Below are 27,123 nucleotides of genomic sequence, written 5' to 3' on the forward strand. Positions count from 1 at the left end.
CCTTTCAAAACATAGCAGATACTCATTTTTCCTATCCTTCAAATTTTACAATTGTATTAAGTCTCATTTAAAGCCTTATTTATTTTGTGGCACATGCACTGTTAAGCTGTGTTTCTTTGAAATTACCCAGTTGATTTCTACTACTTTCAGTCATATGGAGAATTAGATGGTAAGGGTTGGGAGATGCCTAATTAATGTCCCAAATTTAAATGGAACCCTTCTTGTTTGAAAGAAAAACATTGAAAGTTGGTGACCAGTTCTATTATTCTTCCTTTTTTTCAGAATTGCAGTTCTCTTGGGGGAAAAATGGTTCAGACATTGATTTGTGCTAGATTAATGAAATTTTTGCTACATTATAATTTTGTATGAAACATGTTTTTCATATAATCTTTACTATTAAACTATCTAGACAATATGACATATTTTGGAAAAACCAATTAAGTCTTTTGGTATTTCACCCTAAAAAAAGTAAAGTATAAAAAAAAGTTAGTTGTAAAATATAGAAAAAAATTTTAGTAAGAAATAAAGTACCGAAGTGTGTAATGAAACTAAATACATGCTTAAATTTCTGAGTATACACTACTTTTCAGGACATTAACAAGCAAAAATAGAACCTTTTATCATGAAATATCCTCCATTTTCTGCTAGTAAGAGCAAATGCTTTCTTGTTATTAATGCTGTATTTCATGATAATTGACAATATTAGCATCATTATTAGCAACTTCTTATTTTGCTCTCTGAATCTGAAGTTAACTGTTGTAAAAAATGGATAATGTGACTAACATAGTAAAGAATAGAAAAAGATTAGTTGATATTCACTTGTGCTGATTTTCATGAAGTGGCTTCAATTCCAAATTGAATTTCAGCCAGTTTCAATTATAATTGTAACTTCTTGGAATAAAAGTCTGACTCCTTATTCATTTTTTTCTGCCCAGATACTTATTTTGTGTTTAAAAGGAAAAGCATTAAATTACTTATATTAATTTTGTTGTTATTGTTGTTATGGATGCAAAACAATTGACTCTGAATATATACTATTTTCTCTAAACCATTGCAAGAACATTGTTACAATTCAGTCGATTATAATGCTCAGAGGAAATTGGGTCTTATGGTTAATTTTATTTTCCTTTTAAATTGGGTTTTACAAACTTTTAATCTTTGTTGAACATAACATAGTCTTGCTAGTGGTTGTCTTTATTACCATTTGGTACTTGAAACACACTAAAGAAGATTTAGTATTTTATTTGTCACTAAGAATCAAAAGACCTAGGGATATTAAGTCAGGGAAACAAAAGTATTAGAAAAGAAATGAACATTAATTTAAGATAAGTAAAGTGTTATAGGCCACCAGGACTACATGTAGAGTATAAAAATTTATTCTGTGTGGCTCCAGAGAATATAGCTATGCTTGATTGATAAAGCTAGGCTCAATTGATAGAGTTTATCTAGTTATAAACTAAGAATACATAATTCAGAAAAAAATTGTTAGCTATTCTAAAGAAATGTGATGTTATTTTGTTATGATGATTTTTTTCCCAATTTTCTTTAAGATAGTGATCATGTGACAAAATCACAAAAAATAAAAGTTAGAAGGGACCTTAGAAGCCATGTCAAGTCCAACTTGATTATGAACAGGAATTTCTTTTACAGCGTTTGTGTCCGTCTATTGCAATTTAAACTTTTTTTTTTCCCGTGGACCCCCTTTGGCAATCTAGTAAAGCCAATGGAATCTTTCTCAGAACAGTGTTAAATCCGTAAAATAGAATGCACAGTATTCCAAAGAATAGCAATTATGTGGAAATGCAGATATTAAAATAGTAAAACAAAAAACAAATTCAGAGATAACCCACCGCGGGTTGAGGAGCACTGCTTTATTGAAAGTCTCTGCTTTGAAGGTGTATAGTAATAAAGAACCCAGTATTCCTATTCCAAAAGTCCATTCTACTTTTGGACAGCTCTGAGTCTTAGGAAGTTCAAATCTTCCTTTCTGCAACTACAAGGGAGTAGTAATTGAAGAAGTTAAAAATTTGAAGAATTAGGCTTTAATTTGTGCATTTCCTTGGAGCTTTTTGCTTCATACCTTACTCGTTTTCTGCTTTTAAAGACTGTAGAATTTTATGACCTCTAGGAGGAGTGTCCTACTTTGAGCAGTTGAAGTCATTTACATAAAGAAAACAGCTTATTCCTTAAGTCATTGTCAAAATCCTCTCCTTCAAAATCACATATGTGTGAAATCAAACATCTGCTAATAGCTATTATCTGGTATGATTGCTCTTTTTGACCTAGTGCTGCAATAGAAATCCTATAATTGCTGTAACTAAAGCAATATAAATATTTATTGATCTATAATTTAAGTTGTCAAATTAAATATAATCAGATAATGTTCTGAATAAATTTAACTAGCTTTCTTTTTTTTTTTAATAGAATCATGCTCATGATTATTTACTCGACCCTGGAGACCCAAGAAAGCAACAGACTAATCAGCATAACTACCGTACGAGATCTGCCTTGGAAGAAACTGCAAGACCCTCAGAAGAGTTAGAAAATGGCAATAGTTCTTCAGATGTAAGATCCCAGATCCATATACTAATATGAATTGATTTCTTTATAACAGTTTATTGTTTCTATGTTGAATTAAGGTGTGTTTTTAGTGCTTAAAGCATTAAATTTAGATAGATTTGCAATATTTTTGTTTGACTTGCTGTAACTTGTTGCATTTCATTGAAAGCAGAAAAAGGAATAAGATCAAAAAGAAAAATATTAATAGCTACTATCTCAAAGGAAACACATAGGTTTAATAAGGAGATTTGTCTTCAGGTTTTTGTAGGAATTCTGGAAAATTATTTGAACTTGGACAACCAACCAAGTCAGCTGGTGGGTTCTGATCAATTATAATTATAGTTGAAATGAAAATAACAACAATGTCTGCAAGGGAAAAATTTTTAATCAAAGTTGCATACACACACTATAATCTGCATTTAAAATTCACTTGTTACTTAGTGTTCTGTTTACAAGTTAACTTTGTTGACCGAATTACATTGCCGATAATAATTATGTTGTTTATAGGAACAAGTAGTTGAGATTCGTTTTTTATAAGTTCTACCAAATAACCAGAAAAGTTCCCCCTTTAAGTTTGGAGAAAACTTTTCCTCTCCTCTTACCCACTCCATTCCAGACAGAAATGTGGCACGTTGTTCACAAACTGATTAGCAAATTATTGCAGGACTCTCTCTTGGGCAAGTCCCTTAACCCTATTTGCCTCAGTTCCTTATCTGTAAAATTAACTGGGCAAGGAAATGGCAAAACACTCCATTATCACTGCCATGAAAACCACAAATGGGGTCACAAAGAGTCAAATACAACTGAAACAACAAAATTAAACATGAAATTCTAATCAGTAGATACAAACAGTACATATGTATTCTTCATCGTTCAAAGAGGGTCTGTGTGCTCCATCTCTACCTATAAAAATAGCCTGTTCACTCTGAAGAAATGGCTAGGGAAGTCTAATGCATGCAAAGTAATTCCCAAGATAAGAAAGCCAAAGTGAACCCATAAATTGAGACCTCACATTCTTCATTTCTATTACATGTAAAGAAACATTTGTATTGATTTAAAAACTATTGTTCCTACGTGTTTAAAACTTTTTGATGGCTTACGTACTTAATGAGAGGTTAATTTAATTTGAAAAGACCTCAAGATGGAAGACGAACACTATCTAATAATTTGTCTAACCTAATATACTTGGATGGGATTTTTTGTGGATTTTTCCTATTCTGAATAATATAAACTAAAACATTTCAACAATTTATTTCATCAGACAGAAAGTATGTATTTACCAGGACAGGTAGTTTAATATGGGGCAGCTAGGTGGCTCAGACTTGGAGTCAGGAATATCTGAGTTCAAATCCAGCCTCAGATACTTAGTAGCTGTGTGACCATGGGTAAAATCACTTAACTCTCATTTTGCTTCAGTTTCCTCATCTGTAAAATGACCTGGAGAAAGAAATAAATGGCAAACTACTGTAGTGTCTTTGCCAAGAAAACCCCAAATGGGATCACAAAGAATCAGACATGACTGAACCAACTAAAAGGTTTAATAAAGCTCACTATTTAGATTGGTAATAGAAAGGCTATATTTTTATAAAGGTAGTTTTTATAATAAATTTTCCTTCCTAAACATGCGATGAGTTCCTACATGGGGAAACATTAAAATTATACCTTGTCAGTTTTACAGCACCAAATTTTAAAATTCTTTTAAGTTTTATTTATTTTGAGGAAAAAACAACAGGCATTACAGAAGTGTGCTGTAAAAATTAATCCTTAGAATTTTCTATTTCATTTTAAGTAAAAATCAAAAATATTTGGCATTGATAGCTATCTCAGAGACTTTCTAGTATAGCCTACACAGGTTTTAAAATTCCCTCTATAACTTAGCCAGCAAGTAAATAGTAGTCTAGCTTAGGCTTGGAGATGTCCAATGAAGATAAATCTATTTCCTCCCACATTTGGATAAGGAATTCTTAGGAAGTTTCTGCTTACATCACGCATAAATTCCACTCCCTGAAAGTTTGATCTATAACTTTTAGTTTTGTTCCCTTAGGGCCAAAAAAAACCCCAAATATTCCCTTTCTACTTGTTAGGTTCTCGGTCTCCCCACCTTCCACCCCCTCCCCCCCCCCCAAAAAAGCTTGAAGACTACTGCCATGTTCAGGGAGTCAAGTACTTACTATGTACCAGGCATAGTGGTAAATGCTAGGGATGCGAAGAAAATCAAAAACATTTTCACTGCTCTCTATGAGCTCTCATGCTGATAAGGAGGACAGTGTGCCAATAACTGTGAATATACAAGATAAATACAGTGTAAATGTAAAGTAAATTTTAAAGGGAAGTAGACTAGTAGCTGGGGGAAAAGGTGGGGAGGGTTTCCTTCAGAAGATGAGATTTAAAATGTCTCAGAGGAAGCCAGGGAAGTTAGCAGTTGGGGGCAAGGATAGAGTGCCTCCCTATGAATAGAAAACAGCCACTGCAAATGCACAGTCAATAGATGGAACAGAATGTGTAGAGAGGGAAGCAGGTAGACGATTGTAGCTGGATCTTAGAATATGTGGTGAGAAGTCAAGTGTAAGAAGATTGGAAGGAGAAAAAGAGGTCAGGTTTTGAGGCTTTAAATACTAAGTAGTGGATATTACGTTCTATTCTGGAAGTAAGAGGGAGCCATTGAAATTTATTTAGTAGGAGGCTTGTGATACATGGTCAGACCTGGGATTTAGGAAATCGTTTTGGCAGCTGAGTGAAGGACCGGGACTGGAGTGGAGAGGGATTTGAGACAGGGAGACCAATTAACAAAGTTACTGCAAGAATCCAAATAACTATGAATATAGTACAAGAGTGATAAGGGCCTGTCTGTACCAGTATGGTGACTTTGTGAGTAGAGAGGTTTTATACAAGAGATTTTATGGAATTAAAAACAAAAAGATTTGACAGCATGATGTGAATGTGATTCAGAAAATAGTGCTTTCCAGATGATTTCTGGCGCTGTCATTTTTGTGCCCTTATAGGTCATCAGAAGAGGGCAACAATTTTTAAAAGTATTTATGGGCATTTAAGTATTACAACTTTTGAAATGTTACTGATAATCTGTAGCAAGGTTGAGGGATTAATTTCTTTTAGATTCTAATGTAGGAAAAAGAAAAAAGCAATGGTGCCCTCTAAATTAGATCAATGAATAAGTTATTAAAATATACTCTAGTGATTGGTCGAGGAGTACATTTCAGTTTAATGTCACTTGTACAGCATGCTGTGACAGAGCTGCTTTTAGCTTACCTGACATACATCTTTTGAAGAATTGAGATGGAAGAGCGAATAGTCCTATTGATTGATGCAATTTAAATGATGCCTTAAGATTTAAAACCATAACAGAATTTAGTGCTTAATAATGCATTAAAAGAATTATAATTCTAAATCAGGAAATGGCTTTGCCCACCATAATTCTGAGAGTGAACTATTAGTTTTTTGCATTTGTCACTTATAAAGGCATCCATTATTTTGAGTTCTAAATGTTAAACCAAGATTTCCCAGGATTCTTAACTCTGTATTTTTGTGTAGCAGTTTTAAGATTTAGCTATACGTCTCCAATTCTAAGACTATTAAGATTAGATAAGTACAGATAAATACATGGGTTTTCATACTTCTATTTAATGAATCAGTTCAGTAGTATCAGTAGAACAGAGTTTTAATCCTTTTTTCAGGCCCTCTCACCAGGTAAAGAAAAGTGACGGTTACATTTAATAATTGACCACAAAATATTACTAATTTATGAAAGATTTTTTTCTAAAATAAGTTTGATGAGAATCAAAAATAAAACATCTCTACACATCTTTCTAGTCCTTTGAAAATAATAGTACCAGGAATTTTGTATTTATATTTATAACTCTCTGAACTTTAGGATGATTCAGAAGTTATGCTTATTATGAGAATAAGACCTATAATTTATGTCAAATATTAATAAAAATAATATCTCTAGATTTTACTGATAATTTTTGCAGAGATATGCAATAAAAATATATTAAATATCTCCTAATTAGGAAGGTGAAATAGTTGCTGTCAGTGGTGGAACATCAGAAGATGAAGAGAGAGCATGGCACAGTGATGGCAGTTCAAGGTAAATGACTGGACTCTTATTTTTATAAAGCTTTACTGTCAGTTATAAGTATTAATGGAACTTTGATTGGATGGGACTCACGACTGGAACATGACTCTGGAAAGGTAAAACTCACACACACAAAAAAAAGATGAGGCCAGAGGCCAAGTGCCAATAGATTAGTCCAAACCTGTAATTTTATTGGGTAGGAGGAAGTCGGGATGGAAACTTCCTTCACCACTATAGATCAGCATCTTTGCTGTAAGTAAGCTGAGAGATAGAAGGGGGTTAGGGATAGGGTTGTCAAAAAAAATTTTTAAGGAAGAAAAAAGAGGGTCATAAAAAAGCACAGAAGAGAACAGAAAGAAAGCCCAAAGTTACATAGTGAATTCAATATATTTTATTTAGAAATTTGCTGTTTCATTCGCAATCCTGGTCTAGTTTGTATGTGGAATTGCTTACTTTATTTGGTGTTTCAGTTCAGAACAAAAGAAAATTTAAAAATTCATTATACCTTTTTAGGACTGTATACTAAGATGTATTTGTGCAAGAACTAGAGTGTGAAGAATAGAGTGTAGAACATGGGTGAGATTCAGTGACATTAAAAACAAAAGTAGTATTGTCCCTGATAGCTACGTCACTTAGATAGAGAAAATAGATGAGATGTTCAAGAAAGCCAATTGTAAGCCTGGCAGAGAGGGTGTAATATGAGAATGATGAGGACTTTAATTACCCAAGTGTACTACTGTATCATAGTCCTCTCTCTACTTCAAAAAGATCAGCTAATATACTAGTTCTTGGCCTTTCAGCTAATGTTAACACCATGAATATTCCACAGTGGTACCTCCCATGGTAGCAGGGGCTTTTGAATGTCCTGTGGCTTAGGGGGTAGTAGCACCTTCATAGTTACGAAACTATTTAACTCCTAAATCATTGACCAAAGGCAGACGCTTCTATAACTCGAGAGCAATATATTCTTTTACTCCTGTAATGTTCTACATTTATTCAATATGTGTGTTTACATACTGCCTGAATAAACATTGTAAAGCTCCATAATACTCTATTTCTCATAAGTAGGAGATATTCAGAGTGGATCTGTGGTCTCATTGGCGTATATTCCTGCCAACAGTGTAGGTCACAAACTATGTAAATTTGACTATTCTATTTATCTGTCGTCCATATCCTCCTGGAAGTCCACTAAGAAGGGTGCCCCCACATATTAGGGGCCCATATCTTAGTATTGGGAGGGATAGCATTAATACACATACCCAAGGTTTATCCATTAGTTATCTCTCTTGTGCGTGACCAACCAACCTTTTTTGCCTTATACATTTCTTTGATGACATCAGTATGACACCAGTATGCTATTAGGACATATTCATTGCATAGAAGCCTACTGATTCCATTCCTTAATATCAAAGAGAGAAAAATTAAAGATGTTTAAAAAGTTGTCGCTGTTAGAAAAAATACTTCAAAATGGTGATGCTTTTTAACTCATTTAGGGGGCTTATATATTTTCAGAATTTAAAAAATGTTGATTATAAGTACTATTAATTATCCCTTAGGTCATTTCTTTATGAACCTTTATGAAAGGGAAATTTCAGTTTTTTCTCATTGTGCATGGTAATTAGCAATGTTTAGGTAAGCATAGTATTTTAGAAAGTGCTCAGAAGTTGATGTGTTGGAAATAATAGCAATATTTTAGTGACTCCAGTAATTCTGTTTTGTTTTTCTCTCATTACTTTACTTTTCATTCATTATTTTAGTATCAAAGAAGCAGGCTTAAGAATTTTTTTTTTGTCCACATTTGTAGTGATTATTCTAGTGATTATTCTGATTGGACAGCTGATGCAGGAATTAACCTGCAGCCACCAAAGAAAGTTCCTAAACATAAACTAAAGAAAGCAGAAAGCAGTTCAGAGGATGAAGAAGAATCTGAAAAACAGAAGCAAAAGCAAATTAAAAAAGAAAGGAAGAAAGGAAATGAAGAAAAAGATGGACCAACATCACCAAAGAAAAAGAAGCCCAAAGAGAGGAAGCAAAAGGTTGGTACCATATTAAGCATCAAAATGATGTGATATTTTCATTATATTTCTAAAGAAACATAATTTTTATAGAAGGCTTATTTTTTTAAAAAAAATTAATAGCTCATATTTATGAAGTGGCTTTATGATTTGCAGAGCCCTTTACAAATATTCTCTTTGGATCCTCAGAACAACCTTGAGAGATAGGTGCTTTTATGCCCGTTTTAATAAATGAGGAAACTGAGGCAGGCAGAGTGTAAGTGACTTGATTGGTCACATTGCTTTTAAGTGTCTGAGACAGAATTTGAATTAAGACATTTCTGATTTCAGGTCCAGCACTATCAATTTCACTATCTAGCTGTCATTTTTATGATATTAATGGTATTTTCCTATTTGGTTTAATTTTCATTTCTCTAATTAGTAGTGGTTTAAAGCATTTTTTTTTCCATGTCTATGGATATCCTGAGGCAGTTAGGTGGCACTGTGAATAGAGTCCTAGACCTGGAGTCAGGAAAATCTGAGTGTTCCAATCCAGCCGTAGATACTTAACAGCTTTGTTAACTCTGCAAATAACTTAACCTCTCTCTGCTTCACTTTCCTCATCTGTACAATGAGGGAAATGATAGCACCAAAATTAGAATATTTGTAAACCTCTTAATCCTTAAAGCACTGTATAGAGGCTGGCTATTAACATTATCATTCTCTTGAAAATTGCCTCTTCATATGTTTAGGACATTTAGGAAGTTGGGAATGGCTCTTTTTCGTATAAATTTGAATCTGTTCCTTATATAACTTGGGGAATGCAATCTTTATCAGAGAAACTTGATAAAAAGATTTTTCCCCCATTTAATTATTTGCCTTTAATCACAGATTTATTAGATTTTGTTTGTAAAATAACTTTAGTTTTATATAATAAAAACTATCCATTTTTATCTTTCATCCTTTTTCTGTGTGATTTTTAATTTTTTTATGAGATATATATATATATATATGTAAAAACCTTTTATATCTTGGTTGCTACATCCATTTGGAGCTTTTCTTGGTATAAAGTATTAATCTAAATCTAATTTCTTCATACTGCTGTACAATTTTCCCAGCAATTTTTGTCAAAAACCTGTAGCTGGCATCCTTCTACTTACTGAATACTAAATATACTTGTGTATGTTACATAGCTAATCGGTTTTGCTAATTAATTTTTCTATTTCTTAACCTTTTTTTTTTATTTTGAGATTTATTGCTTTGTAGTAATAGTTTTGAGTCTTACCACTACTAGTCCATGTTCATTCCCACTTATTTTTACCATTTCCCTTGAGAGTCTTGTCCTTTTTTGCCTCTATGTTGATTTTCTTGTTATTTTTTTTTCTAGTTCTTGTCATGTGATCATTTCATCTTTTGCAATTGTAGGTTTCTGTTTATTCCCCATTGCTACTACCAGGCTCTCCCTCTACCAGCATCACTCAGTAATTTCCTCCTTTGAGATTAATTTAGTCCATATCAGAATTCTAGTAGGTATTTATTGACCCCTCTCCCTCTTCTTTATTCTGTAAGTAAGTTCAGTGCCTGGCATACAGTATTTCTCTCCTCCCCATCTTCTGTCCTTTGTACTAGGGGATTTCAGTGTATATGTTACTAATTTTTGAAACATCTTTTTGAGATTGAATGTTTTCAGCTATGAAGGAGACATGGGCATGTTTGTAAGCACTAGGGAAGCAGCCAGTAGACAGGGAGCGATTGAAGATTAATGAGAGAGTGTCAGTGATAGCTGGGCAATCAACTGGAGACTATAGGATGGAATGGGATCACTTTTACTTGTAGAAGGGTTCTATCCCACCATCACTATTATCTCTGATGTTCGATGGTCTCTCTATCACCTACAGGTGTTCTGCATCCATTTCATGATCTCTGAAATTCTTTTCTCTGATCATTAACTATTGTCATTCCACCGCTCCCTCTTTCTCACAACTCCAAATCCTGATTTTCGTCTTCACCAAAATCTCCCAATTCTTCTACACCCAAGTTTTGTTAGCCATTACTCCTACACTGACTATACTGTCTTCTCGTCCCCATATTGACCCTTAGGTTAACCAATTCAAATCCACCCTGTCCTCAAGTCCTTTGCCCCTCTAATGTATCAGAGATCTTGAACTGACAAACCTCAGCTTTAGATTACTACAACCATTTGCTGCCTGTGTTCCTGCAAATGTGCTATTGAACAGAACTAGAGAAAATCACAAAACTCTTCTGAGACCAGTCCACTACAGGTTTGCTTCATAATCTAAAATGGGCCTTCACTTTAGCCAGGTGATCCTTTTCCTTTCTCATTGGCTTACTATAACCCCATAATTCTTTCCCAGCCTTTCGTCATACCTTCCACAGTTCCCACCCTTTCAGCTGAGAATATTGCCTCATTTCTGTGAAAAATTTGAGACCATTCACAGAGGTCCCTACTTTCCATCTCACATCACCCAGATACTTCATGCCACTATCTTCTTCATTTTTGGATCACATGAAGAGATATCTCTTTTCCTTACCAAGGCAAATAAACCCTTCTCCAAGTAAAAGTGATCCCATTCCATCCCATATTCTCCAGTTGATTGCTCATCTATCATTTACACTCTCATTAGTCTTCGATCACTCCCTGTCTCTGCTGGCTGCTTCCCTTCTGCCTACAAACATGCCCATATTTCCTTCATAGCTAAAGAAGTTCAATCTCAAAAATGCATAGTTATAAATTGAAGAAACATTCAATTGACTGCGCATACTAAATTATTATACACATTTCTCAACTCCTACCGCCAATGCAGGTGTTTTTGCCAAAATTCATTTAATAAGTTCTGATTTCATTCCACTTTCAGAAAGTCAGTCAGTAAACATTTATTAAGAGGCTGCTATGTGCCAGATACTGTACTAAGCACTGGAGATATAAAAAGAGGCAAAAAACAGTCCCTACCCTAAAAAAAACTCATAATCTAATGTAAGAAACAAGTATGTACAAACTATACATGGGAAAAATTGGAAATAATTTAAAAAGGGTAGCCACCATAAATAAGAGTAGAGAACAACTTCCTGTAGAAGATGGGGTTTTACTTGGGACTTGATAGAAGCCGCATGAGGACAGGAAGCATTTGAGACATGGGCACTAGTCAGAGAAAATGCCTGGAGCTGAAAGATGCTGCTGCTGCTGCTGCTTGCTGCTTGCTGTTCTTTGTCCATCATTCCCCAAAAGAACCATGACCTCAGGGAATTGATGCCATGACATGCAAGTGAATTGGATTTAAGTGAGGGAGAGCTGTGCAAAGTCACCAGCCTCACTTCTTCTCCAGAACCATCTAGGTCCAGTGGCCAGATATGGATCAGGACAAACAGAGATGGCCCAGGATGCAATAGGGACCTTGACCTTTTCAAGCTGAGATCTTTAACAGGTCTCAGTTTGACTAAGACTGAAAGATAAGTGTCTTGTGTGAGGAATAGCAAGGACATCAGTATCACTGGATTGAACATTACATGTGGGGGTAGTAAGGTGTAAAAAAACTGGAAAGGTGTGAATGGGATAAAGGGGGTGAGGGTACTACATTATGAAGGGCTTTGATCAACAAAACAGGAGTTCGTGCTTTGTACTTGAACAGGTTTCAAACTTGAACAGATTGGCATGATCCAGACCTGACCAACAACGTTGTGACAGATCATTTGGAAAATATTTGTTGTTGTGTTAAACATTATAGTATTAGAAGAGGGTCCATACTTTAATTCTTGCTATGTGGCCTTTGAACTAACTTTAAAAGTATTCTATTTTTCCCCCCTCATCTTCATTTGCAGACTTCAAATCATGACATTTGATTGTCATTGGTGGTTAAATGTCTTTATTTCTTTCAATTAGTAAGGGGGTTGGGAAAGAGAGACTAGGCCTGGGATTGTACTTCAGGAATTGACTTCAATACTGAAATGACATTCCAGAGGTGACATAGAGAGTATATATGTCAGGGTGGGACCTGAACCTTGGTTTCTTAGTTTTAAGGTTAGCTCATTGCCTCTCCAGAAAAGGCAGAACAAAAATAGCAAATAAAAAGATGAAAACCACGATAAAAAGAGAGACAGTGAAAACCACACATGGCAGGTTCAAAGAACTACATTCTAGATACTGAGCAATGTGATTTATTAATCACCCGCTATGAGCAAGGGACTGTGCTAAGAACTGGGTATACAAAGGAAGGCAAAACACAAAAATGACCGCAAAGATGTTACCAGACGACATCACAAAATGAAAGTAGAACTATTCAGCTGCTATTTTGTCACCATCTTCTCTATCAGCAAGAATGGTCTTCATAAACCGGAATCAAATGAACAAACTATTGCGTAAAAGCAGGGATTGCTTGAGCTCTCCCTCAAACCCCTACAAATACCTGTAAAAATGACACTAAATAAATTCTTAGAGCGGCAGAACCCACAAAATGACAGAGTAAACAAATGTCCAGGCCAAGACAACCTGGAAGGTCAACAGGAAAGGTCTGTTGTACCAGTCTAAGAGAAGAGTGCAGTCCTGCGTGGGCCATGCTGGCACAGAAGGGCTGGAGCGGGCCTCAGGGGACTGAATCATTGCCAACTGTGGCAGTTTCTAGACTTCTCAACCCCAAAATGCCAAAGACAACTTAGAAGGTCAGTAGGAAAGGTCTGAGGGCCTTGATAACAGAGGAATGTTCTCTGGCCCCAGCCCTGGGGCAGTGACAGCAGCAATGGCTGCTTCCAGAGCTTTCAGCCCACAGACGGTGAGGGGATCAAGCAGCTGATCAGAGGAAGATTATAGGGATCTATTTGCTGGCACTGAGGCAGGATTCTCTTGGTTTGCCTGTACTTTGATCTGGGTCACAGTCCTAGGTGGTGGTCCTGGGGCGAGGAGGAGCTCTGGCATGGCTAGCTTTGTGGCAAAGGTGAGGAGGGAATCTGCCTCACAGTTCCAGGGCAGAAACGAGCGCTTGAGGTAACTCACAGGCCAGGAGAGGAGTAAACACCTCTTCTTTGATCATACCACAAGGAACACCTGAAAATTTACAGGTCCCTAGAAGTATCTCTGAAAAGAGCTGTGCAAAACCCCTGAAGCTTGGAACAATACACACTCCCTCAACCCACCTGGAAACAGAGTCCTACCTTGACAAAGAGCTAAAAAACCAAGTAATTGCTTGGGAAAATGAGCAAACAGCAGAAAAAAATCAGACTATAAAATCTTACTTTGGTGACAAGGAAGATCAAAACATACAACCAGAAGAAGACAACAAAGTCAAAGCTTCTATATCCAAAGTCTCCAAGAAAAATATGAATTGGTCTCAGGCCATGGAAGAGCTCAAAAAGGATTTGGAAAATCAAGTAAGAGAAGGAGAGGAAAATTTTTGAAGAGAAATGAGAGTGATGCAAGAAAATCCTGAAAATGAGTCAGCAGCTTGCTAAAGGAGACTCAAAAAAAATGCTGAAGAAAATAACACCTTTAAAAATAGACTAACCCAAATGGCAAAAGAGCTCCAAAAAGCCAATGAGGAGAAGAATGCCTTAAAAGCAGAATTGGCCAAATGGAAAAGGAGGTCCAAAAGCTCACTGAAGAAAATAATTCCTTAAAAATTACAGTGGAGCAAATGGAAGTTAATGACTTGAGAAATCAAGAAATTATAAAACAAAACCAAAAGAATGAAAAAATAGACGACAATATGAAATATCTCTGGTAAAACAACTCACTTGGAAAATAGGTCCAGGAGAGATAATTTAAAAATTATTGGACTACCTGAAAGCCATGATCAAAAAAAGAGCCTAGACATCATCTTTCAAGAAATTGTCAAGGGAAAACTGCCTTTATACTCTAGAACCAGAGAGAAAAATAGAAATTGAAAGAATGCAGTGATCACCTCCTGAAGGAGATCCCAAAAGGAATACTCCTAGGAATATTGTAGCTAAATTCCAGAGTACCCAGGTCAAGGAGAAAATATGCAGGCAGCCAGAAAGAAATAATTCGAGTATTGTGGAAACAAAGCCAGGATAACACAAGATTTAGCAGCTTCTACATTAAGGTATTAGAGGGCTTGGGATATGATATTCTAGAGGACAAAGGAGCTAGGATTAAAACCAAGACTTACCTACCCAGAAAAACTGAGTATAATCCTTTAGGGGAAAAAAGGATATTCAATGAAACAGAGGACTTTCAAGCATTCTTGATGAAAAGACCAGAGCTAAATAGAAAAGTTGTCTTTCAAAATACAAGACTCAAGAGAAGCACAAAAAGGTAAACAGAAAAGAAAATTCATGAGACTTTTGATATTTATAACTCATGAGACCTTTCTTAATATTAGGGTAGTTGGAGGGTATTTGTGTGTCAAGTGTCTAAGGTGGAATTTGTACTCAGGAACCTGACTCCAGGGCCGGTACTGTGCTCAGTGCACCACCTAACTGCCCCTAAATGCTTGTTTAATCAAGACAACTGATTCATCTCATATCCTATTTTTTAAAAAATGGTTTGTAGTATTTTAATGCAATTTTAAAACTTCAATATTTCTCTAGGGAATAAGTATTGTATTCTCAGCATTGTGTATTGTAGATTTAGATCAAGAAGGGGCCTTAATATCAACTCTGTCTTCTTCATTACTGCAGTGGTTAAAAAAATTCTGGAAAATTAGATTAGAGCTAGATTCTTTTATCTCTGTAAACATCTCATAGTCCCTTTATTCTCTCTCTACTCTTCAGGCTACATGTACAATATTTTATACAATTCTGGCCTACAAATGAGATACATTCAGAGGGGTGATTTAAGGATCTAGAAACCATATCATATGAGAAGATGTCCATATTTAACTTAGCGAAATAGAGATTAAATGGAGATATACTATGGCTACTACACTGAGTAGATTTGTTACTTGCTTCAGAAAGCAGAACCGAAACCAGTGCAGATAGACAGGTTTTGGCTAGAGCTGTTACAAAATTGAATGGTCTTGATTGGTGATGATTTCTTTTCAAACAGATAACTAATTGTTAGGTATACTATGGAAGGATTGTTGCATGGAGTAGAAAGTTCTAATGTATGAATACCACGGTTCCTTCCTAAGATTCTCTAGTATTTTTCCATGCAATCCCAACATTGTTAAAATGCTAAACTACAGATAGAGTACCTTAATTGTATTTCCTTTTTTAAATTAGCATTTGGATAGATGGAATAAATTCATTTAGTAATAAAAAAATTCTAATTTTTTAAAAAATACATAAAATTTTCTTAAAATTAAGATAATGCCTTGAGTAGTGTAGGTGTTTGCTTGTTTGTTTTGAGGGAGGGCAATTGGGGTTAAGTAACTTTTTTTTTTAAATTTCCAAGAAACCAGTTTGTAAATAATTATGCAGTTTAAATAAAATGTATTCTTGAGGGGGAGAGTTTGCTTCGTTTTAAATATCCCTGTTTTTGAGTATTTTTTGGTGTCAGGGGCATGCCTTTTATATTAAGGAGTTGATGTTTCTTTTTTCATAAAGTTTCACTACATATTTTGTGTATAATTACCTGTTTATGGTGATCCTACTCACTTTCAAATTTTGTGAACAATCTCTAGAGATTGGCTGTTGGAGAATTGACTGAAAATGGTTTAACGTTAGAAGAATGGTTGCCTTCAGTATGGATTACAGATACTGTTCCTCGCAGATGTCCATTTGTACCGCAAATGGGAGATGAGGTATCTTTCAATTTAAAAATTGACCTTCATTTTTTGTCTTTTTTACAGTTGATTTTAATGCCAAGTTCTAGTAACTCGTAATTATATTAGAAAAATCTTGTACTGCCAGTATTTTTAGAGTGTGTGTGTGTATACATATATATACATATTTAGAGAGAGATGTATGTATATATTTATATTACGTAGAATATTCCATTGATTATTCTTTGTTTAGAAACATTGCTTAAAAGTGTTTACATATTTAAAAGGAAATTTTCCACAAGAGAAGTGGAAAGCTTTTGGTAGAATTTTATTTTTTTTCTATAACTTAAATCAGTAGATTCAAGTAGATTGGCATATTAAAATATAATTTATTATTTTAGTTCGTAGAGGTGATAATAGGTTTATGTGCCCATACTTTTTATAATTTAGTCAATATACTGCAAATTAAAACTATTAATAATTGTCCAGTACTATATTTCAAGGCATATTTATCAAATGTGTTAAATTGTTCTATGAATCCATCTTGTAAAAATTCGGCTACTTTGATTTTAACAGCAATAGTGTCATATCCCAATTTTTAGACTGCAAAACATTCTAATTGTTTTGGAATTGATTAATAGATTCCTGATTCACTATCAAATTGGATGAATCTCTGAAAAAGGGAAACCACCTACATTTTGGAAAAATTTACAGTTATAATACTACTTCCTTTTGGGGGTGGGGGTGGGAGTGGAGGCCAGCTTAAAATGAGAAACCTTACCATAATAGTTTCCTCCAAAAATTACATCATTTTCAAATTCAGTATGTGTCTTAAGCTAATTTAATGGATGATAAAAAAAAAGTTTTTTTAAATAAACTGTTATTCATTTTAAGCCTCACAGATAGTAAGAATATCTTGAACCTAATTCTTTAAAGAATTCATTTCAACATCCTAAAGTTAAAGGAATACTTTATTCTCGGTAATACTCTGGGTTTGAGAAACATACTGTTTTGAATTCTTATTATTTTTTTAGTAATACTCTAAAAATTAATGAATTTTAAAATTACTTCATCTTTTTTACTTAGTAAAAACGAATCATTAAGTCAGCAAGTATTTTTAAGTACTTACTGTTTGTCAGGTACTGTGCTCAGAAGTTCATAGTCTAATGGAGAGACAACATACAAATAACTATGTAGAAATAAGACAGATACTGGATATACTGGAGATAATCTCAGTTGACAAGAACTAAGATTAAAGAAGACTAAGAAGGGCTTTTTCCAGATGAGACTTTAACTGAGACTTAAAGGAAGCCAGGAGGCACAAAGATGAGATGGGAGAGAGTTCCTGGCTTGGGGTACAGCCAGTAAAAATGGAAGGATTTGGGAGATGGAATGTCTTGTGAGAGGAACATAAGGATGTCATTGGATCTCAAGATTATATACTGGGGAGTAAGATGTAGGAAATCTGGAAAGATAGGAGGAGGCCAGGTTATGATGGTCTTTAAAAGCCAAACAAAAGATTTTATATTTGATCCTACTGGTGATAAGGAGCCATTGGAGTTACTGAGTAGGGCTAAGGGGGATATAAATATCTTTTGGCAAATCAGTTTGACACCCAAGTGAAGCATGGACTGGAAAAGAGAGACTAGAGGAAAGAAGACCAACAGGCAAATTATCACAGTAGTTTAGGCTTGAGGCGATATGGATGTTACATGGCAGCAATGTCAGAGCAGAGGAGAGGGCTTATTTGAGAGATGTTGCGAAGGTAGGAATAACACTAGTTGGAAGCTAATTGGATATGGAGAGTGAGAGAGAGTGAAAAGTTGAAGATGACACCTAGGTTGGGTGACTGGGTAGTACCCTTGATAGAAACAGGAAAGTTAGGAAGAGGGTTTGAAGAGAAAGATGAGTTCAGTTTTGGTGTAGAGTTTATGGTATCCATGTGACATCCTTGGGAGCTGATGAAACCAAGTGAAATAGTATAGAGGGAGAAGAGAAAATAGAAGAAACCACAGGACCAAACAAATTTTTTTGTTGTTAATCATTACTTATGGTCCAGTTTTGTGATTTCATTATTGTATAAGAGACTCCTAATGTGGAAACTTCTCTACTAATACAGATCAGACTTTCTGTTCTAGCTAGAATCATAGAGAGTCTGGGCATTAAATCTTACCCAGGGTCATACACTCAGTATTTGTCAGAGTTGGAACTTGAACCTGATCTACCTGACTCTAACCATGATTCATCACTACCTTTCAGTTTTTTATGTATGAGTTTCAGGATAACATGGTTTTGTTGTATTTAAATTATTTTGACAGATTTTTCATATTTGACTTGTAGGTTTTTATAAAATATATTGGAAATTTCCTGTAATCAGCAACTTTTAGCTTCTTAAGAGACCTACCTAATGTGTGAGAACATGTATTGAGAGTTCTTTTTTTCTATTTGGCTTTCTAATTTGTAATAATAAATATTTCTATCTTTATCTTTCCAAGATTCAGCTCCTACCCCTTTTGCTGTCCTCTCAGCTGCAAGTTTCTTCCTTTCTGAGATTACTTTATATCTACTCTGTGTTTATCTTATATGTATCTAGTCAATTGCTCCTGCCACACACACACCCTCCCCCAGGGCCTTTGTGTTCTGCACACTTAGCACAATGTCAAGCACATAATTAGTGCATCTTAAAATTTTTGGACTGATTGACTACTGTGGCTGTAGTTAAATAGTATCAGTATAATAACCAATTGAAATTTAACAGTTCACTCATGGAGTAATTTACTCTTGTAGCTTAAGATCTGCAACATGACACTAGTGGGTTTTGCATTTTGAGTCAAAAGTGGTACATTTGTATTTTGCAACTGTGATGTGATTCATTTTGTTATTTTTTTTCTTAGGTTTACTATTTCCGACAAGGACATGAAGCATATGTTGAAATGGCCCGAAAAAATAAAATATATAGCATTAATCCAAAAAAACAGCCATGGCATAAAATGGAATTGAGGGTACTATATTTTTTATCATGACATCTTTTTTTAATTTAATTGTTTTTAAAAGTTTTTTTTTAATTCAGGATTATTAGTCAGAAGAAACCTTTTTATAATACCTTATGATCTTGTCTTCAAAAATAAATAGCACTGTTTTTTGTCTTGAAACTTTAAGAGTAAATAGAATTTTTTCTTTTAAGAGTTATTAAAAAAGTTAATACATTATCTTGATGTTGCAGTAAAATACTGATCTAATTTATTGACTGGTGTAATTTATGTCTGATATATAATGTATTAGGATTATTTGTGGACAGTTTATATCTAACAACTTTAACACTGTATGTGAAATAAATATGACATTCTGATCTTAATTTTTACTAGAAAAACACATTTTGAGAGTCAGCATGGCATATTGGATACAGTTGAAGGTTGGATGTCCTAGGATAAAAACCCTTCTCTGACAGAGACTATATGACCCTACCAAGTCTATCTTAAGTACCCCCAAAGAACTCTGTAATACTAAAAGAGGCAGAATAGTTGTTGATCTGATTTGGTGGAGGTAATCTCTTCACCAGAAGTTCCCTAGACTAATGAAATCACAAATCCAACCCTTCCTCTCCCCAAAAAAGAAGTAATTCAAGAAATTCACTGTATCCTTATTTCACTAGATTTTTTTATAATAAAGTTACAAAATACTAAACTTTAAATAAAACATTTAAATTAAAAGCATGGTGTTTTTTTATTTCTTTCTGTCTCCCCTAGGAGCAAGAATTAATGAAAATAGTTGGCATAAAATATGAAGTGGGTTTGCCTACACTGTGCTGCCTTAAACTTGCTTTTCTGGATCCTGATACTGGTAAACTAACTGGAGGAGCCTTTACAATGAAGTAAGAAACATTCAGAGAGGCAAAAGTTTTCAAAACTTTAAGAAATATATTTAAATTATTGGCTTTAATCAACTTATTCATGTTTTGTTTTTGTTGTATTTTTCATATTAGGTACCATGATATGCCAGATGTTATAGATTTTCTAGTCTTGCGGCAACAATTTGATGATGCAAAATATAGACGATGGAATATAGGTAGGTACATAATTAGTTTGTGAAAATGTGAACTGTTACACATACACAAAATGACCTCAAAAGTCAGCTTATTTCCTGGATCTCAGAGAACAGATGATGAAACGTTTACTTTTTCCCAGATAGAGAGTTGATGTTGCCATAATGTTGGCATCTCTGCCAGAGATTGCATCTTTATTGACTCTTTTTTTGCTTAGCTTACCTTTTTTACATAAATCTTTACATTTGCAGGCATGGTATATTTTGAAGTGATTGATGTAAAAATAAAATATCTGTAATTTTTTAAGAGAAGTCTTTATTCACTAACAGTATACAAATTAAATAAAAATATCACTTGCTGAATAGAAAATTCTTCTTTGATGTCCTTTTTTGTATCAGAAATACTGCTTACATTTGTTAAAAATCAGTTGTTGTTTTAGTTTTTTTTTCCTTTCTTTAAGGACTTAACATATAGCCAATAAGTATTTTGTGTACTGCTGATTATTTTCTTGTGCTGAGTGAGGATTTATACAGTTCACTTCATAACTAAATCTAAGAGCTGGAAAGGACCTCATAAGTAAAGTCAGCAAGCATTTATTAGGTGCTATTACATGCTAGGCATTGTGCTGAGCTATTAGAGATACAAATACAAAAGGAAAAGCAGCCCCTGCCTTCAGTGGGGTTCCATTCTAATGGGGGAAGACAACACATGAAAAAGGGAATTGAAAAGCAGGGACTAGGGTGACAAAATCTGGAGAATCACAAATAGAGCCAGGAGAGGAAAGATGGCTGGCATGGAATCTTCTTTAAAAAAGAGTTCTACCATAGCCCCAGAGGGATGTTCCAGTAATGAGAAGGCATCTCCAATCATGGTAGCATGGTCATGTAATTTAACACCATCATTTTATTTCAAGGTACGTTATTGGAAATTCTTTGCCAATATATATGTGCTGTTATCCATCATTGTTAGTAGTTCTAATTTTAAATTATTTTTAAATTTGAGAGTTAAAGGGGTGGGGAGGATTCATAATTAGTTGAATTCCAGGATCCAGACTTGCATGATTGACATGTTCATATCTGAAAGTTGGTCTCTAGTGTATTGGCCCAAAGATTTGTCCTTATTCTTGTTCTTTTCTCAGAATTTTTATCAGTGACTTAGATGCTGAGATACCTGGCTTAATAAATGCTTGTTGATTTGTTGGTGATATCATAGATGCTATTCTTATGAAATCTGTGGTTGAAACTGAGAAGTGGCCAACAATAGGATAAGATCATCAGCCTAAAAGCTCTTAACAGGTCAGAGTGAAAGGGCCAAATCTAGTAGGTGAAATTTAGTCAGAATAAAGCTTTACCTTTGGACCTAATAAGTAATAAGCCTGAAGTCTACATTTGGGTCTATATAAGTAAATACTATTTGCAGTACTTTTTACTGAGAGCAGCACGAATGAACATACCTTCCCCTCACCCCCCCACCTCCCCCCAAAAAACCCAAACAAACCCTTGGTTTACTACTTTTATAGAGTGGTTTGAAAGTTGGCTTTGTAAATACAGTTTATTTTGATACTTGGTTTTAATGACTTTGAGATATAAAAAGGTTACTACATCTGAAAGATATAAATATAATTGAATAAATACATCATTGGCTGGGCTTAAGTATTATATACAATTTTCAGTTTCTGTTACCAGTTATGCTAGGTGTTTGTTGAAACTCAGTTTCCATCTTTGCAAGTGATACATTACTTCTGCTAGTAGAAGCTTAGTTTTTAGAGATATGAGCACAATTTCTCCATATTATCATTCACTAATAATATATTAAATCACAATATGCACTTAAAATAAGGTTCATCATTAACAGCAGTTAATCTGTAAAACCATACTTCAGGTGATATTTCTAATAATTTCACACTTTTTTGATTATTTTTATATAAGATCTGATTAAATTATCATTGTTTCTGTCTTATAGTATTGCTGACAAAAAATGTGAACTTGGGAATAGGTGAAGTGTGTTTTTTGGCATGTTACTGATTTAGAAGTTTTAGTGGATTTCCTCCCCAATCCTAGTGGATTGTCTTGTATTACCCTACTTAGTAGACCACAGCTCATCTTTAGAAAAGGACATAAAATAGTGAGAGGTCTAAAGACTATGCTATATCCAAATCATTTGAGGAACTAGGAAATTTTTGCCTAGATAAAATATTTAGGAGACATGATCAGTTAACAAGCATATATATTAATGCCTGCTGTGTGTGAAGCACCATGATAGACAATGGGGCTATAAAGACAAAGTTAAGACAGTACTTTGTACTGCAAGTAAAGAAATTGCATTCTGTTGGAGGATACAGTGAACATAGATAATGTAAAACATATGCAAGATGAATACAAAGTGACTTCACTGATTGGAAGGCTTCCAGAAGTGAATTGAAGGGAATTAAAGATTACAAAAAGTGAATGTAAGGAGGAATAACATTTCAGTCTTGGGAGGCAGGCTATACAAACCATGGTTGCAAATGAGGGAATGTTTTGTGCAGGGAACCCTAAGTAGGTTTAGGTGGGGAGCAGAAGGAAGTAATATAGCCTAAAAAGATAGGAAGGGGCAGGGATGAGCACAGAGTATATTTCAGGCATTGAGGGTGGCCATTGCAAAGATACAGTAGCATGACAGGAGAGGGAATAAAAATGTCTTGAATACATTGATTGGGGCCAGGTTGTGAAGGGCTTTAAAAACTGTTTTAAAAGGAGTTTATGAGCCGTTTGGATTTTGTTTTGTTGTTTTTTTAGATTTTTAAAAAAATTTTATACCTAAATACTAAAACTTTAAGAAAAGAAAAAGAAACCTATTACAAACTTAAATATCTAAACTTAAATACAAAATAAGAAAAGGAAAAAAAAAGCATGTCATATGCACAGCAGAACATGAGAGGATTCAATAAATTTTCATTTCAAGAAAGCCTATATAATAAATACTATGCCTTATGTTGAGAGCTGTCCATCTTTCTTCCTTGTAAGTTTTCTTTTGTTCTCTGCTGTGTAGTTATTCCCCCCTGCCCCCTGGTCAAAGACTACAATTAAGCTCAAATATATTTATATATAGATAATATATACACACATACATACATACGTACTTTCCCTAACAAATTCTACTCCTGATCTTTGTTTTTATGTTTGTATGTGTCTTATTTCCTATCCCTCCTGACTCCTCTGCTTTACTTCTACCTCATATCTTGCCCTCCTATTACTTAACCCACCCACCCCCTCCTCCAAGGATTCCTCTCATTCCCATAAATCTTAACACCTTTCTATACCCCACTTTGGAAGCCATTTGTTAATTCAGTGGTATGATCTGTTCTCCTTTTAACAAAAATTACTTTGGTAGCAATGTGTAGACTGGAATGAAGAGAGACTTGAGGTAGAGAAACTAATTAGGAGAGATAGTTGCAGTAATTTAGGTGAAAGGTGGTGAGGGCCTGAACTAAGATCATGGTGAGAGATAGGGAACTAGAAACAGTAAGATTTGGCATGTCATTGGATAGGTGGGATAATGGAGTGTAAGAGTGGAGGATATAGATAATGCCAAAGTTTTGCCCCTTTTTGTTGTTCAGTATTACCTGACTTTTTGACACCATTTGGGTTTTTTTTTGTTTGTTTTTTTTTTGACAAAGATACTGGCATGGTTTGCTATTTCCTTCTCCAGCTCATTTTACAGATGAGAAAACTGAAGCAATGTTAAGTGACTTGCCCAGGGTCACACAACTAGTGAGTGTCTGAGATCAGATTTGAACTCAGGAAGATGAGTCTTCCTGACTCAAAAGTCTGGAGCTCTCTCCACTGTGCCATCTAGTTGCCCCAGTGCCAAAGTTACAAACCGGGAAAACTAGAAGAATGGGCTGTACCTTTGATGGAAATAAGAACATTTAAAGAAGCAATGAGTTTTGGGGAGGAAAATAATGAATTATGGTTTTGACATGGTGAGTCTCTGGGAACATCCAATTTGATATTTACAATAGACAGTTGGACAAACAACTAATAATTTAAATCTTTAAAATGTATTTACTAAAAATGGATTATAACATGCCATTTCTTAGTAATGTATTTCCTGTTCGTTTCTTATCCAGGTGACCGTTTCAGGTCAGTCATAGATGATGCTTGGTGGTTTGGAACTATTGAAAGCCAGGAGCCTCTTCAGCCCGAATATCCTGACAGTTTATTTCAGTGTTACAATGTCTGGTAAATATCTTATCTGGTCAGAGTTTTTTTGTTTGTTTCACCTAATAACCTTCAAAATTTTCCTTTCTAATAACCAAACTATTGAGTATATGATTCAACCTCTTAAAATAGTGAAGCTGTTTTAAACTTTTTTATGACAAATTGTATATTTTATTCATTCAGCTGTTATTTTATTTTAAATTTTAACATGTGTATTATATCTTTTTTTAAGCTGGGATAATGGAGACACGGAAAAGATGAGTCCTTGGGATATGGAACTTATTCCTAATAATGGTATGTGTATCTGTAGATTATGCTATGTGTAACTGTAAAGTAGGATGAATTAACTTAATAGTAGAAAAGAGATTTTGAGTTAATAGTAATCATCTTTATTAAATAAGCACTATTTGAAAAAATTGTGAATGTTTCATCCAAAAAAGTAATTGAAAAAAAGATATTTAAAAAGCACAGTGTCCATTATGAAATGTTCATGTAAATTGAAATAGGAAAATGTAAGTTTTTAATTCATAAATTTGTTGATCAATAATTTTCATTTTCACTGTTATGCTACTTTTTTTAAAAATTAAGCCATTTTGAAGTATTCTGAATTCAATAAAAACAATTTAATTGTCATTTTAAAAAATAGATAATTAAAAAGAGAATAGCATTTCTTCTGTTACCAAAAAAATTCAAGACATATTCTTTCGTAATGTACATATCAGGAATTGAGCTGAAGCCACTTAGCTAGTTTGCACAATTTATGTCACTACTGGCCTAAAATTGCTTGCGGCCAAAAGCTAGATGCCTAAGGATTCAAGCAGGCATAAGGCAAAACAAAAAAAGGAGGCAGGGGTGGAGTGGAGAGGGAGAGAACTCTTGACTTATCTGACCACAGATTTTACTACCAGCATCACATCATCCTGAGGTGATAGCAGGCAGAGTTGTTCTCCAGAGCTCTTCTACAGTACTTAGAATTTTCCTAGGCCTTCTTTGTTTTTGTTTTTGTTTTTTTTGTTTGTTTGTTTGTTTTTTGTTTTTTTTTTTGTCCTTCATTCTTGAAGACCAATGACATCAGGAAGGTGATGTCTTGACTTGCAAGTGAATTGGATTTGAGTGAGGCAGAGCTTGTAAGTCACCAGCCTCACTCTCTCCTCCAGAACCATCTGAGTCCAGTGGCACGACGTACATCAGGATGACTGGAGATGGCCCCTGATGCAGTGGGAGACTTTGGCCTTTTTAAGCTAAGGTTTTTCCCAGGTCTCATTTTGTCTGAGGCAAAAACCATTAAGTGATTAAGGCTTGGTAAGAAATAAGGGAAAAAATGGCCTATTGTAGCTACTCAAAGAAAAAAAATATCAATCTGAGAGGGGAAGGATCCTCAGGGTTTCTGGCCAGGACAGAAACAGTTGCTATTTACACTCGCTTTGAACCAACAAAACCCAAACAGTGATCAACTGAGGGTTGGATTGGGGACCATTACTGGACAATCAGTGAGAGCCAGAGTATTTCGGTTTAAGGCACAGTCAGGTAGCTCCAAATGGGTTTTATCAAAGCCTGGTTTAACAGAGTCCTGTTTCTAGAAATTTATTTTCCTTTGGGCAGAGCACCCATATGTAAGTGTATGATTCTCCATGTGTAGGGAGGAGGGAGAGGGAGGGGGGTAGGGGCGAGAAGGGGCAGTTCTCTAAAGGATGAGAGCTATCAACAGCCGTATGGAAAAATGCTCCAAATCACTAATAAGGGAAAATGAAAATAAAAGAAACTCTGAAGTTCGTCAGACTGGCAAAGATGACACCCTCCCCCCCCCAAAAAATAGTAATTATGAAAGGATTTGTAAGAAAACAGGTACATTAATGCATGATTGGTGAAGTTATGAAATGGGCCAAATATTCTGCAAAGCAGTATGGAATTATGTTCAAAAAGTCACCAAAACCTATGTATCCCTTGACCCAGCTTATATCTCAGAGCAAAAAACCAATATCCAATCAGTAAACATTTAATACTAAGCATCTACTATGTGCCAGGCACTGAGATACAATTGATAAAAAAGACAGCCCCTGTCCTTATGGAGCTTACAGTCAAAAGGAATCAACATATAAAAGGAGGTAAGAAAGTAGGGGTGAGGAGAAAAAACCAAGGGGGTACTCGGCATGGGGGTATCTTGTTCTTTAGAGTTGAAACCAGGCAGAGTAGCAGATGCAAAGTGGGGTGATCTGAGTACATTTTCTACCCTCTATAAAAGAAGGCATCAAGGAGTTCAGTACTCCACTGTCCAGTCGTCCAGTCATAGGGGATAGGAGGCTGAAGGAGGTGCTGTCAATCAAGGTTTGAATTAGCATCAGGTGGTAAAATGAGAAGTGATGCATTTAACCTGGGAGGGACATCTTGTTCAGCGGAGTTGAAAAGTGGAGCAGCAGAGGCAAAGTGGAGAAATATTTATAGTACTTTTTGTTACAGCAAAGAAATAGAAACTAAAAAAGTAGTCATCAATTGGGGAAGGACTGAATAATTCATGAATATGATAGAATATTATTCATCTATAAGAAATAAGGATTTCAGA

General features: G+C 34.8%; 1 protein-coding gene across 2 annotated transcripts in view; it reads left to right on the top strand.

Annotated features, from left to right (window-relative positions):
- The window catches only part of LOC118855941 (pleckstrin homology domain interacting protein), a 188,115-nt gene that overhangs the window by 130,539 nt on the left and 30,453 nt on the right, over positions 1-27,123 (top strand). For both annotated transcript variants that reach the window (XM_036765983.1, XM_036765984.1), the window contains exons 21-29: positions 2,425-2,565; positions 6,588-6,664; positions 8,457-8,688; positions 16,239-16,358; positions 19,214-19,321; positions 20,066-20,190; positions 20,302-20,384; positions 24,473-24,584; positions 24,796-24,857. In XM_036765983.1, coding sequence (XP_036621878.1) covers positions 2,425-2,565; positions 6,588-6,664; positions 8,457-8,688; positions 16,239-16,358; positions 19,214-19,321; positions 20,066-20,190; positions 20,302-20,384; positions 24,473-24,584; positions 24,796-24,857 — 1,060 coding nt within the window. The remainder of the gene's footprint in view (positions 1-2,424; positions 2,566-6,587; positions 6,665-8,456; positions 8,689-16,238; positions 16,359-19,213; positions 19,322-20,065; positions 20,191-20,301; positions 20,385-24,472; positions 24,585-24,795; positions 24,858-27,123) is intronic.

This window comes from Trichosurus vulpecula, chromosome 7, assembly GCF_011100635.1.
Source record: "Trichosurus vulpecula isolate mTriVul1 chromosome 7, mTriVul1.pri, whole genome shotgun sequence".
Lineage (NCBI taxonomy): Eukaryota > Metazoa > Chordata > Mammalia > Diprotodontia > Phalangeridae > Trichosurus > Trichosurus vulpecula.